We start from the raw sequence: 18,894 nt of genomic DNA on the forward strand, positions 1-18,894 counted from the left end.
AAGGCCACTGGAGGAAAACAGCTTGCAGGAGTTAAATATATTGAAGGACATGTATGTTCAAATAACAAAGTAATGGAGGGCGTTGTTGGTAATGGGTAGCTGTGGATGAGGAGTGAATATGATTTGTGGACATCTTGCAGGCAAATATTGTTTAATATTTCATTGAAACTCATGACCTGGTTTTCCTGAATGTAGCTCATGTTATCACCTAAATTCTTAGATCAAGCCAACTTACAGTAAGAGCAATTAGACTGCTTACCCATACATGCATACAGGCCAGCTCAGGTGTGAACAATGCTCAATGACTTTCTCTGCTGCATGACTGAATTTGTGGTCCTGCATGTTTGAACCTGTGTTCTGCAAACAGTTGTTATCCTGGCATTGCCATCAATAAGATGAGTAACAAATGTTTGCTCTGTTAAATATTTAGCAATAAAAGTAATTGGTATGATTTCCTAAGGCACAAGCTTAAACACTTCGGCACAGCAGACATGTATTAATCATGAACGTCGGATAATTATATGCTCTATTTTTTCCCCTTTAACAAATCATGTAAACATTCTGAGTATGCTTGGCTTGATTTTGTTGTATTTAATGATTTATGTTAATTTCCATTTTACTATCACTATTCAATCATAAGATGCTTTTCATTTTTTGACATGAATGAGTCTGTTAGGTGAAATAATAATGGGCATAAAAATATTTTAAAGGTAATTATATGCTTACATTTCTTCTATGGTCAAAAATACATTTATGGCATACTTTTTTACTTTCAACAATTAACACAATTATAATATAATCTTATACCTTATTACTACATTTGGCTAAGATGTTTAGATGTTTGTTTTCACCATCTATTGCTTTATTCTTACTGTAAGCTACATGAAGTATTTTCCTCCAAATCTATTAAATATGTTTTCCTTTCTGTGCAATATCTTGTGCCACCCATGCTGAAATCTAACCTGGAAGTAGATCATCAGGTTTTTAATATGATCTCATGGTGAGACAATATGCATTGCAGAAGTGATTTGCGGAGGAACCATTCATAGTTCTCTAATTTGTATTGTGCAATTACTTTCTGAAATACAAATTGAATGCTCCAATATTGCAAAATGTTCAACAATAAACAACTTTAAGTTGACAGCATTTGATTTTGGGTAAAAACATGCAAAAACACCAATGCATTGTGTTAGAACTAATATTTTCAGGTAAGAAAAGGAATAGAAAAATGCAGTGAACAAAAGCAGAATTGCATTATCTTTATGCAATTGTCAAGAGCCAAGAGTCAAGAGTGTTTACTTGTCATATGTCCCAGATAGGACAGTGAAATTCTTACTTGCTGCAGCACAACACAATATATGTGAACATAGTACATGACGAGAGAAAAAAAGTTCAGTGTGTATATACACACATGCACACATACTCAATAAATAAACAAATATAGTGCAATAATAATAATAGTCTGTTGTAGTTCAGAGCTTATTTGTTGTCGTGTTTAATCGCCTGATGGTTGTAGGGAAGAAGCTGTTCCTGAACCTGGACTTTACAGTCTTCAGGTTCCTGTACCTTCTTCCCGATGGCAATGGTGAAATGAGTGTGTGGCCAGGATGGTGTGGGTCTATGATGTTGGTTGCCAATTGTAATATCAAATATTAAAATAATGAAATGTTATTGGAAGTTATTGTTCAGAAATGTGTATTTTTGAACTTTTTTGTATTACAAATTATTACTGTCTAATCATAGCTCAAGAGCTTGCAAATCAGGAAGAGAAAATGGTTTTAGTGGAGTCCAACTTGCTAGCTATGGAGAAACAGCTAAATAACAAAATATCTGAGGGAATTCATCAAGAGCAAAAGCAACAACAATTGCATATGCAAATAAAAATGCTGAAAGAACATCTTGAAACTAAAGAGGAAGAGATGAACAAATACAAGTAAGTTATTGTTCCTTTACAACTTTCTTTTCGATTGGTGGGCTTATTATTGTACATTATTGGTTTCACAAATGACAATTATTTATTTTCTTAGTTGCCCAAATAAATCTTACACCTGTCAGCTCCCTAAACTAATTTAACTTGATCTAATTACTGTATATAGACCATCTGAATTAGTTTTATTAAATTACTCTTATAGGAAAGTTGTCCCAACTCTTTAAAACTTCTCGAAAGCTGCCTTAAAATGTACTTCCAAGAGTTCTATTTAGAGCCTTAAGTAATGCTTATTCTAGTATTGTTCATGTGAATCAAGACAACCAATCCTAACACCTTTACAATTCCATGAAGCTGGTGAATACACTACTTCACCTATTCCTTCTCTCCAGAGATGCTGCCTGTCCAGTTGAGTTACTCCAGCATTTCGTGTCTATCTTTGGTTTAAATCAGCATCTGCAGTTCATTTCTACACATGAAAACTAACGAAACAGGACCTTGCAATTCCAGCAAAAAAATGCGAGGAGTTACAGAGACACAAGAGACTGCAGATGCTAGAATCTGCAGTAAAATAAAAACTGCTGGAAGGACTCACTAGGTCAAGCGCAATCTGTGGTGGCTGAAGGATGAATGACATCTAATTATTAGTGCTGCAAAATTGAAGAGTGTGTGATTCAATGTTAAGTCAGAAAAGGTAAACCGAGAAATTTCCGTAATATGGGATAATGGAACAGTCAGCTTGCACACAGTCAGGGTGGCTTCGTGCACTGCCGGTGACCACGTGGGTTTCCTCTTGGTGCTCCTGTTTCCTCCCGCATCACAAAGAAGTGCAGGTTTGTAGTTGGACCCTATCAATGGTCCCTAAAGGTACAGAGTGTAGGGAGTGAATCATAATCAGGGTGAATCATAATCAGGGTAACAGAACTTATGTGAATGCGTGATCAGTGGTCGGTGTGGACCCAGCTAGCTGATGGGCCTCTTTCAATGCTGTAAATCTAAACTAAAGAACACAGCATAGTCCCACAATTAGCAATGAACGATGCTGTTCTTTAGCAATTTATTTTAATCCGTGCCTCTGAATGAACGGACTACTGTTTTAATATTGTTATAGAATGCTTTGTCCATCTGAGCAGATAGAAATCATCTGAAAAGTGCATCACATTCTCATAAGTATCTCTTAAGATGGGACGTGTTTGTCCTTGAAGTATCTCTGCAGCACAGCACTTGGTAAGCCCTCTCCCACGGTATGAGTTCATTCCAAGAGCTCTCCCGAGTTTGCCCTGATTCGAACTCGGGGATTTACGGTAATGGCTACTCGTCGGTACTCGGGGCTCTAGTGGACACTTTTCAACATGTTGAAAAATCTTCACAATTCTTCCCGTGCTTACCTGCCGTTAGCGAGTCTTCCCCAGTACCTGCCGTTAGCGTTACGAGCCGCTAAGTGACGTCCCCGAGCTCCGACGTACCCGCTACGTTCATTCTCCATGCTTACCACGAGTTCGATTTTTTTTTAAACTCGGGAGAGCTCTTGGAATGAACTCATACCGTGGGACAGGGCTTTAACACACTCAGGAATAGATCAACACAAATTATCTAAAAGTTAACCGAAGATGATTCAAGGTGTTTTTTAAATGAGAGAGAATTTGCTTAATTTGTGGAGTGAATAGAGTCAACGCAACTGAAATAATCTTCCACAATTTTTGCCATGCAGGAACAGGGGATTTGTAAAACGGCAGTCAGAGAGAAATAAGGCAGGATGGGAATTTTCTACCCAGCAGCTGTACATAGAGGCAGTAGCCAGGATAATGATGCAGTCAGCGGTGAGGGCATTCACCTCACGTTGAAAGCAAAAAAATAAGGTGTTGGTCTTCCTGACTTTTGAAGAATATGTGAATCAAAACAGCATGATGTTGATAGCATCAATTTTTAGCATTGTCTGCAGTCCGTAGTACAAAATAACATGGGAGAAAGTACAAGCAATCTAGTCCTTCATGCTACACCATTTAGTAAAATCATGCCTGGTCTCTGCCACAACTACACTTTCATGACCACATATATTCCTTGCGTCTTCAAATATCTATTAATCTCATCCTTGAAAATACTGAATGCTCGAATATCTACAGTTTTCTGAATAGAAAGTTCTAACGATTCTGCCCATTAACTATTCAGAATGGTTAATCTACAGTAATATATTTTACCCAATTAAAAGTGCATAATCTTGTGTCACAACCTCTTTGATGGCTACCTCATCAAACCGTCGTATACTAATTGGCTTCCTCTTACTCACTTTGTTACGCCATCAAAAGAATCTTTAATAGAATTAGTAAATAATTTTTTTCTTTCAATGTTATTGATTGTGCCTAGAATCAGTTACTACTATTTAACACGTGAAATGTCTACTTTCTGTAAAAATCTGAGTTTTTGCTAAATTGGTATAAATGACTTATTTGCACTCGGGAAAATTGAATCCTGATGTAACAATAAAAACAATTCAAATAGAATTATGCAGTGGACTGACAAAAATAATTCAGAAGGTGTTTACAACAAACACATGTAAACATCAGACTAGTGTTTTCGAGTGGAAAATAGACGAGGCTCTTCACTATTCAGTAAACTGTCATATCACAAAGTGCCGGAGGAACTCAGCTGGGCAGGCAGCATCTGTGGAGTGAATGAACAAGCAACATTTTGGGCCAGGGTCCTTCACCGGTCGGTCAGAAGAAGGGTCCTGACTTAAAACATTGCCCATCCATTCTCTCCACAAATCGTGTCTGACCCGCTTAGTTCCGCAAGCACTTGTGTTTTGCATTCTTCCAGCTTCTGCAGTTCCTTGTGCATCTATTGAACTGTTATGGTCCATTATCATTTGCTATGATACAATACTGGCAAGCAAAATAATTTTTTCTAAGAACTTTTTTGAGAACTGCTGGATGTTCCATCTAGAATCATTGACTACATGACTATCAGGAAGCATGGGAACTTCTACACAAACACAGGAGTTCTCTGGATATGGGTTGCCATTTATGGCCAGAAAGCCCTGCTTTTGTCAAAGCCTCAATCAGCATAAAGGCAGCTTCTTGGACCTGATATTTGTTAGAACGTTTGTTCCAGGTTAATGCAGAACTACTTGCAATTAGCCACATTTATTAGAGGTCACATCGTTGTCATGGCGAGTTCTTTAGAATGCTGCCACTACATAATGTTTAAAAAGGGGTCTAAGAGTAAACCTAGCAATTATAGACCTGTTAGTTTGACGTCAGTGGTGGGCAAATTAATGGAAAGAATACTTAGAGATAATATATATAAGCATCTGGATAAACAGGGTCTGATTAGGAACAGTCAACATGGATTTGTGCCTGGAAGGTCATGTTTGACTAACCTTCTTGAATTTTTTGAAGATGTTACTCGGGAAATTGATGAGGGTAAAGCAGTGGATGTTGTGTATATGGACTTCAGTAAAGCCCTTGACAAGGTTCCTCATGGAAGGTTGGTTAAGAAGGTTCAATGGTTGGGTATTAATGGTGGAGTAGCAAGATGGATTCAACAGTGGCTGAATGGGAGATGCCAGAGAGTAATGGTGGATGGTTGTTTGTCAGGTTGGAGGCCAGTGACGAGTGGGGTGCCACAGGGACCTGTGTTGGGTCCACTGTTGTTTGTCATGTACATCAATGATCTGGATGATGGTGTGGTAAATTGGATTAGTAAATATGCAGATGATACTAAGATAGGTGGGGTTGTGGGTAATGAAGTAGAGTTTCAAAGTCTACAGAGAGATTTATGCCAGTTGGAAGAGTGGGCTGAAAGATGGCAGATGGAGTTTAATGCTGATATGTGTGAGGTGCTACATCTTGGCAGGACAAATCAAAATAGGACGTACATGGTAAATGGTAGGGAATTGAAGAATGTAGGTGAACAGAGGGATCTGGGAATAACTGTGCACAGTTCCCTGAAAGTGGAATCTCATGTAGATAGGGTGGTAAAGAAAGCTTTTGGTGTGCTGGCCTTTATAAATCAGAGCATAGAGTATAGAAGTTGGGATGTAATGTTAAAATTGTACAAGGCATTGGTGAGGCCAATTCTGGAGTATGGTGTACAATTTTGGCCGCCTAATTATAGGAAGGATGTCAACAAAATAGAGAGAGTACAGAGGAGATTTACTAAAATGTTGCCTGGGTTTCAGCAACTAAGTTACAGAGAAAGGTTGAACAAGTTAGGGCTTTATTCTTTGGAGCGCAGAAGGTTAAGGGGGGACTTGATAGAGGTTTTTAAAATGATGAGAGGGATAGACAGAGTTGACATGGAAAAGCTATTCCCACTGAGAGTAGGGAAGATTCAAACAAGGGGACATGACTTGAGAATTAAGGGACTGAAGTTTAGGGGTAACATGAGGGGGGAACTTCTTTACTCAGAGAGCGGTGGCTGTGTGGAATGAGTTTCCAGTGAAGGTGGTGGAGGCAGGTTCGTTTTTATCATTTAAAAATAAATTGGATAGTTATATGGGCGGGAAGGGAATGGAAGGTTATGGTCTGAGCGCAGGTATATTCTATACCTTGCCACTGCAGATCAGACAGGCCCCTTCACTGTCCATCTTTAAATCCTCCCTAAAAACTCACTTTTATTCACTGGCTTTCGACACTGGCTGAGACTTTGTTCCTGTTTTAGTGCTTTTAATGTATTTTAATTTTTACTGTTTTTATAGTCCTGTCGTCTTAATGGTTTTAGTAGTTTGTAATAACTTTTTGTTGACTTCCCATGTACAGCACTTTGTGGTAACTGATGTTGTCTAAAAGCGCTTTATAAATAAAGTTATTATTAGTATATTATTATTATTATTATATGGGACTAGGGGAGAATACGTGTTCGGCACGGACTAGAAGTGTCGGACGGTCGAGATGGCCTGTTCCCGTGCTGTAATTGTTATATGGTTTATATGGTTTATAAAGGAAAACAATAATTCAATGAAATTTCCCATGTTGGCCTTTCCCCTGTTAGTGGTGATCACCATTACATGTGCAACTCAAGATAGGAAAGCATTTCATAATCTGAAAATATCTTCACACGTAAAATCAGAGTGTTCATACCTAATTGCTGTATACTGCTTTCTACACTACCTCGCAAGAGGAAAATGCTGTCTTTGCCTGGAACATTACCGCAGAAAGAAGAGCAGGAGATGAAGAATAAGGTACGGGATCATGTTCAGCCAGTGTGAGTAAATAATGATGTTGTCAGGCATTGGCAAAGAGAGGCTCTATCCAGATACACCACTCTGATGCTACCTGCTCTGTTGGATTCTCCATCGCATTCGAAAGTTTTGTAAATGTAATGAAGAGTTACACACACAATACCAGTCATTCATGTTCCTTGGCTGGGTCCACCTGGTGAATGCAGCAGGATTCTGCTTCATTTCAATCCAACTAGACTTCACCTGCAAATGCTGCTGAAAACTTTTAGCAAGATCATTCAAGACTGAACATGATATTGAAGTGCTTCCACTGAGGGAGAGAGCATTATTGTGCCCCCTGTGCATTGAGAAAAGGGAAATCTACTTCTCAAAGTATTAGTTTTAGAAATACTGCATAGAAACAGGCTTTTCAGCCCACCGACAATCACCCATACACTAGTTCTATGTTATCCCAGTTTTACATCCTACACACAAAGGACATTTTACAAAAAACAATCAATCTGTATGTTTTTGGAATGTGGGTGGAATGGAAACCAGAGTACCAGGGAAAACCCACAAGATCATAAGAAGGACATGCAAACTCCACACAGATAGCACCAGTAGGCAGGATCGAACATGGGCTGCTGACACTGCAGGACAGCAACTATATGCTTCGCCACTGTCTCTACTTGTCAAGATGGTTCTTCAATATCAATGAGCAGAAGACCCTGTTTTGCTTTGTGATTTGCACCTGTGGTTATGAAAACAATTCAGCAAATAGAAGGTTCTTTACAATTGTGCTTTAGTTAAGGATCTTTTTGGAATTCAATCATATTGATTCATTTAGAGTCAAGAGTGTTTTATTGTCATATGTCCCAGATGGGACAACAAAATTCTTACTTTCTGCAGCACAACAGAATATGTGAATATGTAAACATAGTACATAACGGGGGAAGAGAAAAAAAAAGATCAATAAATAACAAATATAGTGCAATAATAATATAGTCTTTTGCAGTTCAGAGCTCAGTGCTTATTCATTGTTGTGTTTAATAGCCTGATGGCTGTAGGGAAGAAGCTGTTCCTGAACTTGGACGTTACAGTTTTCAGGCTCCTGTACCTTCTTCCTGATGGCAATTGTGAAATTAGTGTGTGGCCAGGATAGTGTGGATCTTTGATGATGTTGGCTGCCTTTGTGAGGCAGCGACTACCATAGATCCCTTCGACGATGGGGAGGTCAAAGCCTGTGATGGACAGGGCAGTAGTCACAACTTTTTGTAGTCTTTTTCGTTTCTGGACCTTCAAGTTGCCGAACCAGGCCACGATGCAGCCAGTCAGAATGCTCTCGACTGTGCACCTGTAGAGGTTTAGGAGAATCCTCTTCAACATGCCGAATCTCTGTAATCTTCTCACAAAGTAGATGTGCCTTCTTTATAATTGCATCGGTATCCTGTGCCCAGGAAAGATCTTCGGAGATATGCACACCCAGGAATTTGAATTATTGACCCTCTCCACCATTGATGTGAACAGGATTGTGGGTCCTCATCCTTCCCCTACCAAAGTCCACAATCAGTTCCTTGGTCTTACTGATGTTGAGAGCCAGGTTGTTGTGCTGGCACCATTTGGTCAGTCGGTCATTTAAGATGTATTCAGGCATGTGCAGCAAGCGATATGTCATCACTTGAATATTCTATACCATAATATAACTGCCTATAACAATTGTTATATAAATGCTTATGTGGTGATTTGAATTTCAGTCATTCTCAGCATTCTATTAAGAAACTTAGCCATGCAATAGGATCAGTCCTGCCAGAGCTACAAATGTTGCAAACAACTGATGGAATATACACTTTAAAAGACATTGTGTTATTCAAAAAACTTTAGATATCTATGTTAGTTTTTGCATTACGTAGCACAGTGCCATTATTATGTTTGAGCTAGAGCCTGGGACATCAGGCAAATTAAATGTTACTATTTCTGAAAAGTGGGTGTAAAGATCCCACAATAAAGTTACCCGTCCTTTCAATAACCTCACAAAAAGAAATCTTGGAGATGAGAGGGATTTTCTTTACATCATGACATGTGAGGGTTTAATCTGGAGATATTGAACTGTAGATGCAATGGATTATATCACGGGTTATGAGGAATCATGTCCATTTGCCTTACCACATATAACATGAATGAGATTTCAAGATGCATGGGGATTCTTGGATTGACAAAAGTGTTTAACCATATAACAATTACAGCATGGAAACAGGCCATCTCGACCCTTCTAGTCCGTGCCGAACACATAATCTCCCCTAGTCCCATATACCTGCGCTCAGACCATAACCCTCCATTCCCTTCCCATCCATATAACTATCCAATTTATTTTTAAATGATAAAAACGAACCTGCCTCCACCACCTTCACCGGAAGCTCATTCCACACAGCTACCACTCTCTGAGTAAAGAAATTCTCCCTCATGTTACCCCTAAACTTCAGTCCCTTACTTCTCAAGTCATGTCCCCTTGTTTGAATCTTCCCTACTCTCAGTGGGACAAGCTTTTCCTCGTCAATTCTGTCTATCCCTCTCATCATTTTAAAAACCTCTATCAAGTCCCCCTTTAACCTTCTGCGCTCCAAAGAATAAAGCCCTAACTTGTTCAACCTTTCTCTGTAACTTAGTTGCTGAAACCCAGGCAACATTCTAGTAAATCTCCTCTGTACTCTCTCTATTTTGTTGACATCCTTCCTATAATTAGGCGACCAAAATTGTACACCATACTCCAGAATTGGCCTCACCAATGCCTTGTACAATTTTTTTAACATTACATCCCAACTTCTATACTCAATGCTCTGATTTATAAAGGCCAGCACACCAAAAGCTTTCTTTACCACCCTATCTACATGAGATTCCACTTTCAGGGAACTGTGCACCGTTATTCCCAGATCCCTCTGTTCACCTACATTCTTCAATTCCCTACCATTTACCATGTACATCCTATTTTGATTTGTCCTGCCAAGATGTAGCACCTCACACTTATCAGCATTAAACTCCATCTGCCCTCTTTCAGCCCACTCTTCCAACTGGCATAAATCTCTCTGTAGACTTTGAAACTCTACTTCATTACCCGCAACCCCACCTATCTTAGTATTATCTGCATACTTACTAATCCAATTTCCCACACCATCATCCAGATCATTGATGTACATGACAAAACAACAGTGGACCCAACACAGATCCCTGTGGCACCCCACTCGTCACTGGCCTCCAACCTGACAAACAACCATCCACCATTACTCTCTGGCATCTCCCATTCAGCCACTGTTGAATCCATCTTGCTACTCCACCATTAATACCCAACCATTGAACCTTCTTAACCAACCTTCCATGAGGAACCTTGTCAAAGGCCTTACTGAAGTCCATATACACAACACCCACTGCTTTACCCTCATCAATTTCCCGAGTAACATCTTCAAAAAATTCAAGAAGGTTAGTTAAACATGACCTTCCGGGCACAAATCCATGTTGACTGTTCCTAATCAGACCCTGTTTATCCAGATGCTTATATATATTATCTCTAAGTGTTTTTTCCATCAATTTGCCCACCACTGAAGTCAAACTAACAGGTCTATAATTGCTAGGTTTACTCTTAGACCCCTTTTTAAACAATGGAACAACATGCACAGTACGCCAATCCTCCGGCACTATTCCCGTTTCTAATGACATTTGAAATATTTCTGCCATAGCCCTTGCTATTTCTACACTAACTTCTCTCAATGTCCTAGGGAATATCCTGTCCGGACCTGGAGACTTATCCACTTTTATATTTCTCAAAAGTGTCAGTACTTCCTCTTCTTTGAACCTCATAGTTTCCATAGCTACTCTACTTGTTTCCCTTACCTCACATAATTCAATATCCTTCTCCTTGGTGAATACCGAAGAAAAGAAACTGTTCAATATCTCCCCCATCTCTTTTGGCTCTGCAGATAGTTGTCCACTCTGACTCTCTAATGGACCAATTTTATCCCTCGTTATCCTTTTGCTATTAATATAGCGGTAGAAACCCTTCGGATTTACTATTACCTTACTTGCCAAAGCAACCTCATATCTTCTTTTGGCTTTTCTAATTTCTTTCTTAAGATTCTTAAGTTTATGATTGATCCAGAACACCACACATTGTGAAAGATCAGTCTTTATTCCATAACCAAACAGGAACATTTAAACTGCCAGCCATTCTCACCCTGCTCGGCGTGGCTTGTGAGAGAGAACCAAGCTGACCTTGCTAGTGTAAAGCTGTGTAGTACCGTAATACCATGTAACGGGTAGCATGCACATATGTGTAGTGGAGATTATAAATGGCATGGACTAATAAGGGTTAATCTACAAAAAAGTTTCACATCAAACAGTTGGTTGGATTTCTAGCTGCACTATTGCATGCATCGACTTGTGTTTAGTCAGTGAATGTGTATGTAATGTCATTTAACTTGACATTAACTCATCAACAATGAGTCAGGTCCATTGGCTGGTTGAAGAATATTCACTGGCTAGTTCTGCCCAGTGTTATGGGGGAATCTATTGATAAAGTTACAAACAAATGAATTCTCCAATTTTAGGTAACTAACCTATAAAAACCTTTCCCCCATCCCCTTTTATTGCCCTCTCTCTTCCTTATGCCCCACCCATTTCTCCCTCTCCAGGTCTCCCTTTCACTTATATTCCTTCCTTCCTCTGGCTTCACAGTTCTTTCTCTCTATCTCTGTCTTTATGATCTCTACCGTTTATCCAACCATCTGCCATTCAAACCCTCTGCCCCTTCATCTGTATCCACCTATCACTTTCCAGACTTTGTCCTGCCTCCACCCACCTCTCTTACAGCTTTCTTCCCCCCCAGCACCACAATCAGTCTGAAGAAATGTCCCGGCCCGAGATGTCACCTGTTCAAGTTCTCCAGACTTCTCTAAGTACATTGTTACTCCAGTAATTTGTGTATTAAGTTCAGCTGTTGCAGCTTCTACTGATTTCACATCCATCTGCTGTCCCTCCTCCAAACCCAGCAAGGTCATGCAGACCAAACATTTATTTTCTCTCCTGATATCTAATTGTCCAAAGAAAAAAATGACCATGCAGATATTCTTTGTAGATTAAGTTCTGTGAGTTATCCATCATGAATGATAATAGCCTTGATGAAGATTGGCATGGTGTTGTGGAGCGTTTTCAAATGCATTTCAAGATTCTTCTTTAAACTCTAGCAGCAAGTGCACTGTAAAGGTGATGCACCATTAAGTATTGTTCAAAGTCCTTTGTAACCACTAGTTTACATCCAAAGAGCCAGTAATCGTTCAGTTCCATATGGACATTCAGGTTGTAAGTCCCAGAACTCGCTTCTTTATCACATTGGCATAATGCACTTCATGTAGATATTGAAGTCAGGAGCTTGTATGTTTACTATTCCAAAAACATGAGTAGTGCAGGGAATATCATGTTTCCTAGGAGACTGAACTTGAAATAATGTAAGATTATTTGTCACCAATTCCAAGAATACGTGGGAAATTTACTCCAGCACCCTTTACAATATTCAATATCACAAAATGTACATTGATGCATAGATTGTCTGGTTAGATTAGATTAGATTAGATTCAATTTATTTGTCATTTGGACCCCTTGAGGTCCAAACGAAATGACGTTTCTGCAGCCATACATTACAAACAAATAGACCCAAGACTCAACATAATTTACATAAACATCCATCACATTGCTGTGATGGAAGGGCAAAAAACTTATCTCTCGCCTGCACTCCATCTCCCCCTCCCCCCCTCACCCCCCCCCCCCCCCCCCCCCCCCCCCCCCCCCACACACACACCCCAACAAAAAATACAAAATACTACATAGAAACATAGACAAAAAATAATAAAAACGCAGACGGGCTGCAGAGGCCGCTGCTGACGAGAGTCGCGCCGCCTACCGTACCGTTATCATCATCAAATTGCGGTTTTCCTGCCCAAAGTGCCTGATGCATTTCCAAAAACACAAGCATAACATTGCTGCAAAGCAGCTTCGTGATCTCATGAAAAGGAATGTATCAAAACATTGAGACACAAAAAGCTGGATTAACTCAGCAGGTTAGGCAGCATCTCTGGAGAAAAGGAATCGGTGACATTTCGGGTCGAAACCCCTTCTTCGGACTGAGAGTCAGGGGAAAGAGAAACAAGAGATTTAGACAGTGCTGTAGAGAGATATAGAGCAATTGAATAAAAGATTTGCAAAAAAGTAACGATGATTAAGGAAACGTTTCATTGTTGGCTGTGAGCTAGGTGAAAATGGATTATACAGACAATAAAACCCACCAGGCCAACAGTGAAACTAGTACATCGAATAGGGTGGGGTGGGAAGGAGAGAGAAGGGATGCAAGGGTTACTTGAAGTTAGAGAAATCAATATTCATACTGCTAGGTTGTGGGCTGCCCAAGCAAAATATGAAGTGCTGTTCTTCCAATATGTATTTGGCCTCACTCTGACAATAGAGGAGGCCCAGGACAGAAAATTTCATTTCAAGTTTTCAAGGTTTCAAGGTCAGTTTATTGTCACATGTACTAATTAAGGTACAGTGAAATTCGAATCTCTCGCCCGAAACAGAGGTGGTTGTTTAAGATCTCCACTCTGGCCACTTTGAGTATTCTTTGATACTTAAAATATATTGAAACAATCCCCTAATTACACCCCTTCCACACCTCAATCTATTTTATCCGCTAGTCCAATGTTACTTCCCGCGAAAGGAGGAAAATTGCAAATTATAGACACAAAACTTGGAAGAGAAATTATTTCTCTACTTCAACTTCTACTCCCACTTGTAACTACTAAAAGTTGTTCGAAAATCCAACTGCAAGTGGAAATCGTGGTAATTTGCAGAATTGATTGTTTGAGGCTGTGCAGTGTGCCACCTTGCAACTAGGCAGAAATAGACATATTATTGACTATATTCAGAGAAATTCAGAGACCAGCAGAGGAGGACAAAGGGCGTAATTAGGAAAGGAAAAATAGATTATGAAAGAAAACTGGCAGGGAACATAAAAACTGTCTGCAAAAGTTTTTATAGATATGTGAAAAAGAAAGAGATTAGTTAAAACAAATGTAGGTCCCTTGCAGTCAGAAACAGGTGAGTTGATCATGGGGAACAAGGATATGGCGGACCAATTGAATAACTACTTTGGTTCCGTCTTCACTAAGGAAGACATAAATAATTTGCCGGAAATAGCAGGGGACCGCGGGTCAAAGGAGTTGGAGGAATTGAGTGAAATCCAGGTTAGCCGGGAAGTGGTGTTGGGTAAATTGAATGGATTAAAGGCTGATAAATCCCCAGGGCCAGATAGGCTGCATCCCAGAGTACTTAAGGAAGTAGCTTCAGAAATAGTGGATGCATTAGTAATAATCTTTCAAAACTCTTTAGATTCTGGAGTAGTTCCAGAGGATTGGCGGGTAGCAAACGTAACCCCACTTTTTAAGAAGGGAGGGAGAGAGAAAACGGGGAATTACAGACCAGTTAGTCTAATATCGGTAGTGGGGAAACTGTTAGTCAGTTATTAAAGATGGGATAGCAGCACATTTGGAAAGTGGTGAAATCATTGGACAAAGTCAGCATGGATTTACGAAAGGTAAATCATGTCTGATGAATCTTATAGAATTTTTCGAGGATGTAACTAGTAGCGTGGATAATAGTAATAACTTTATTTGTTAAGCACCTTAAAAAACAACCAAAGCTGACCAAAGTGCTGTACAGAAAAAAGAAAACAAGCAAGACATCATAAAACAGGCAGAACAACAGAACATACAGCTAACACGAGGCGCATAAATTACATACGAAAATCCAAACAATAAATTAAAATACATAAAACACGAGCACGAACCACGCAGCAAAACCAAGCAAATAAAGTAAATAAACAATTCAACACCTTACTGGTCTACAAAGGCTTAGGAGAACAGATATGTCTTCAGGAGCGACTTAAAAACAGCTAGAGAAGGGACCTGTTTAACGTGCAGAGGCAATTCATTCCACAATCTCGGAGCCGACACAGCAAAGGCACGGTCCCCTCTGAGCTTCCGCTTAGTCTTTGACTCAGCTGATCATCTGACCTGAGAGAGCTGGAGGGCGAATAAGGGTGAGGAAGCTCAGATAGGTAGGACGGGGCAAGACCACTTAGGGATTTAAAAGTAAATAAAATAATTTTAAAACAAATCCTATACTGAACAGGCAGCCAGTGGAGAGAGGCCAAAAGGTGTGAAACATGATCATGCTTTCGTGTGCCAGTCAAGAGACGAACAGCTGCATTCTGTACTCTCTGGAGACGGGCGATGGAGGACCGACTAACCCCCAGATACAGTGCATTGCAGAAATCCAGCCGAGTGGTAACAAAGGCGTGGATTACAGTCTCAAAGTGCTGCCTCGACAAAATCGGCTTTATTTTTGCCAGCTGCCTCAGATGGAAAAAAACAGATTTAACAACAGCCCTTACCTGACAGTCAAATCTAAGCTCAGGGTCCACTTTAATCCCCAGGTTTGTGATGTTAGGTTTGAGATGTGCAGACAAAGAGCCTAGATCAACACGGGGGGCCCCAGAGGTGCCACCAAAGATCATTACCTCCGTCTTGTCATCATTAAATTTTAAAAAGTTCAGTGACATCCAGGCCTTTATGTCACTAAGACACTCAAGCAAGAGCCCGACAGAGTGTACACCCCCCTTTCCAAGAGGCACATAAAGCTGACTGTCATCAGCATAAAAGTGGAATGAAATCCTGTGCTTCCTAAGGATGGAACCGAGTGGGAGCAAATAGAGTGAAAAGAGGAGAGGGCCAAGAACTGAGCCCTGTGGCACCCCACACGAGAGGAGCAGAGGAGGATACAGAGTCCCCAAGGCTGACACAAAAAGTTCGATCAGCCAAGTACGACCTGAACCACTCCAGTGCTATGGATAGGGGAGAACCAGTGGATGTGGTGTATCTGGACTTCCAGAAGGCTTTCGACAAGGTCCCACATAAGAGATTAGTATACAAACTTAAAGTACACGGCGGCATTGGGGGTTCAGTATTGATGTGGATAGAGAACTGTCTGGCAAACAGGAAGCAAAGAGTAGGAGTAAACGGGTCCTTTTCACAATGGCAGGCAGTGACTAATGGGGTACCGCAAGGCTCAGTGCTGGGACCCCAGCTATTTACAATATATATTAATGATCTGGATGAGGGAATTGAAGGCAATATCTCCAAGTTTGCAGTTGACACTATGCTGGGGGGCAGTGTTAGCTGTGAGGATGCTAGGAGACTGCAAGGTGACTTGGATAGGCTGGGTGAGTGGGCAAATGTTTGGCAGATGCAGGATAAATGTGAGGTTATTCATTTTGGTGGCAAAAACAGGAAAGCAGACTATTATCTAAATGGTGGCCGACTAGGAAAACGGGAGATGCAGCGAGACCTGGGTGTCATGGTACACCAGTCATTGAAAGTAGGCATGCAGGTGCAGCAGGCAGTGAAGAAAGCGAATGGTATGTTAGCTTTCATAGCAAAAGGATTTGAGTATAGGAGCAGGGAGGTTCTACTGCAGTTGTACAGGGTCTTGGTGAGACCACACCTGGAGTATTGCGTACAGTTTTGGTCTCCAAATCTGAGGAAGGACATTATTGCCATAGAGGGAGTGCAGAGAAGGTTCACCAGACTGATTCCTGGGATGTCAGGACTGTCTTATGAAGAAAGACTGGATAGAATTGGTTTATACGCTCTAGAATTTAGGAGATTGAGAGGGGATCTTATAGAAACTTACAAAATTCTTAAGGGGTTGGACAGGCTAGATGCAGGAAGATTGCTCCCGATGTTGGGGAAGTCCAGGACAAGGGGTCACAGCTTAAGGATAAGGGGGAAATCCTTTAAAACCGAGATGAGAAGAACTTTTTTCACACAGAGAGTGGTGAGTCTCTGGAACTCTCTGCCGCAGAGGGTAGTCGAGGCCAGTTCATTGGCTATATTTAAGAGGGAGTTAGATGTGGCCCTTGTGGCCAAGGGGATCAGAGGGTATGGAGAGAAGGCAGGTGCGGGACACTGAGTTGGATGATCAGCCATGATCATATTGAATGGCGGTGCAGGCTAATTTCTATGTTTCTGATTTCTGCACCTAATTTCTATGTTTCTATGTTTCTATATAACAGCCATACTTTGGGGGCATAATTTTCAGCAAATATCCCTGTTCTGCTGTGTCAACAATAGTTTTGTATTTACCAAGCAACACACAACTTATCAACCTCATAGACACATTGGAGACCTGCATCTTGTAAATTCATTTCAGTCACTTTCCATTGGTTATTGGTCAGTTTAGGCATGCCCACACTGAAAACAATTAAATTAATTTAAAAGTTTGTTCAAGATGAATCCGCCATTGCAAACAAATAAGTTATATTGAAACTTATTAATTGATTGCAGTTCTGTTCAAATATGCCCAACTCAATAATTAATTATTTCATTAGTGACTGCAACATACTTTAGAAGAATAAACCCAATAATTTATTAACATTTACATCTGCATTTTCAGGGGCACGGTAATGCTACCAGAATCTTACAGCTAATTGTTTGTTATTACCACTATCAATAATCCCACAACAATGACAGTTACCATTGTTTTTCAATATCATTTAATATTAAATCAATTTTATGCGAATAACATGTTGAGAAAAGCAGCAATTGAAATAATTATTGGTAATTAGATTTTATGTCAAATAGTAAAATATTACAGCCTGGAATGAAATGACATATTATTCCTGTGCCATCACTCTGAAAAATCTAATTGCTTGGTCTAATTAACCTGTCCCTTCCCTGATTCGTTTTTTGTTTTCTTTTTCAAATGTTTATACACTTCCCTATTGACAATCGTTATAGAATCTGTTTCAACCAAAGTTGTCCTAAAGAAAGCCTGTTCAAATAAAACCTGTGATAGTCCCTTTCCTTGGCTACTGATATGGAAAATTGTATTGAAAGGCATAATTTTATAAACATAACTTACAGAATTGCTTGACTATGTTGCGCATATCTCTCAATTCCAGCATTAGTCTCCATATGTCAATGAAATAGGCTTTCAAGGGTTAATAAGGTCAAGTGTGTTTTGCCCTATTTATTGCATAGTTTGATGCAAGATGATTTTGTTATTCATGATATTGTTTCTTCAGTTCAGAACGTAGTTAAGAGCTTACGACAATGCTGAAGGACTAGAATTATGTGCAGGCCATATTGGAGAGGGGCATTAGAGTTTTCCCTCAAGAATATCAATGAACCATATGGGTTTTTATGACATCTAAACCTTGGGCCAAGGTGCTTTTTTGTTTCATTTTGTGACCCAAATCATGTATCTACCTGTATTTATAACATATTGTATATATAACATATAACATATAACATATATTCATACCTGAAACTCGTCAAGGCCAAACCTGCACATATTTTTAAAATATGGGGAAAAAGCTCAAATTTTCCGAGTAGCAATTGTCAAATCATTGCACATGCTTTGTTTCATGGTAGCTGGGCCGCGAGCACACTGGGATCATGGTTGCCTCCTAATTACATCAAAACAATAGCAAGGTTTGGAAGGAATAATGGTAATGCTAACCTTGCTGATAATTTTGAGTTAGGGTTAGGATTAGGGTTTGGGTCAGTCAGTCGGTCGGGCTGTTGGCCTGCCAGTGGGTGCTGCGAGGGGTCGGTTGGACTGTCAACCCGCCTGGTGGGTGCTGCGAGGGGTCGGTCGAGCTGTCGGTAGGCCCGTGGGTGCTGCGAGGGGTCAGTCGGGCTGTTGGCCA

The 18,894-nt window shown here is 40.2% G+C and overlaps 1 protein-coding gene across 7 annotated transcripts in view; it reads left to right on the forward strand.

Moving 5' to 3' along the window:
- Positions 1–18,894, forward strand: part of LOC129696527 (putative leucine-rich repeat-containing protein DDB_G0290503) — a 402,087-nt gene that overhangs the window by 271,028 nt on the left and 112,165 nt on the right. For all 7 annotated transcript variants that reach the window (XM_055634522.1, XM_055634523.1, XM_055634521.1 and 4 more), the window contains one exon: positions 1,744–1,933. In XM_055634522.1, the coding sequence (XP_055490497.1) occupies positions 1,744–1,933 (190 nt within the window). The remainder of the gene's footprint in view (positions 1–1,743; positions 1,934–18,894) is intronic.

This window comes from Leucoraja erinacea, chromosome 4 (genome assembly GCF_028641065.1).
Source record: "Leucoraja erinacea ecotype New England chromosome 4, Leri_hhj_1, whole genome shotgun sequence".
NCBI lineage: Eukaryota > Metazoa > Chordata > Chondrichthyes > Rajiformes > Rajidae > Leucoraja > Leucoraja erinaceus.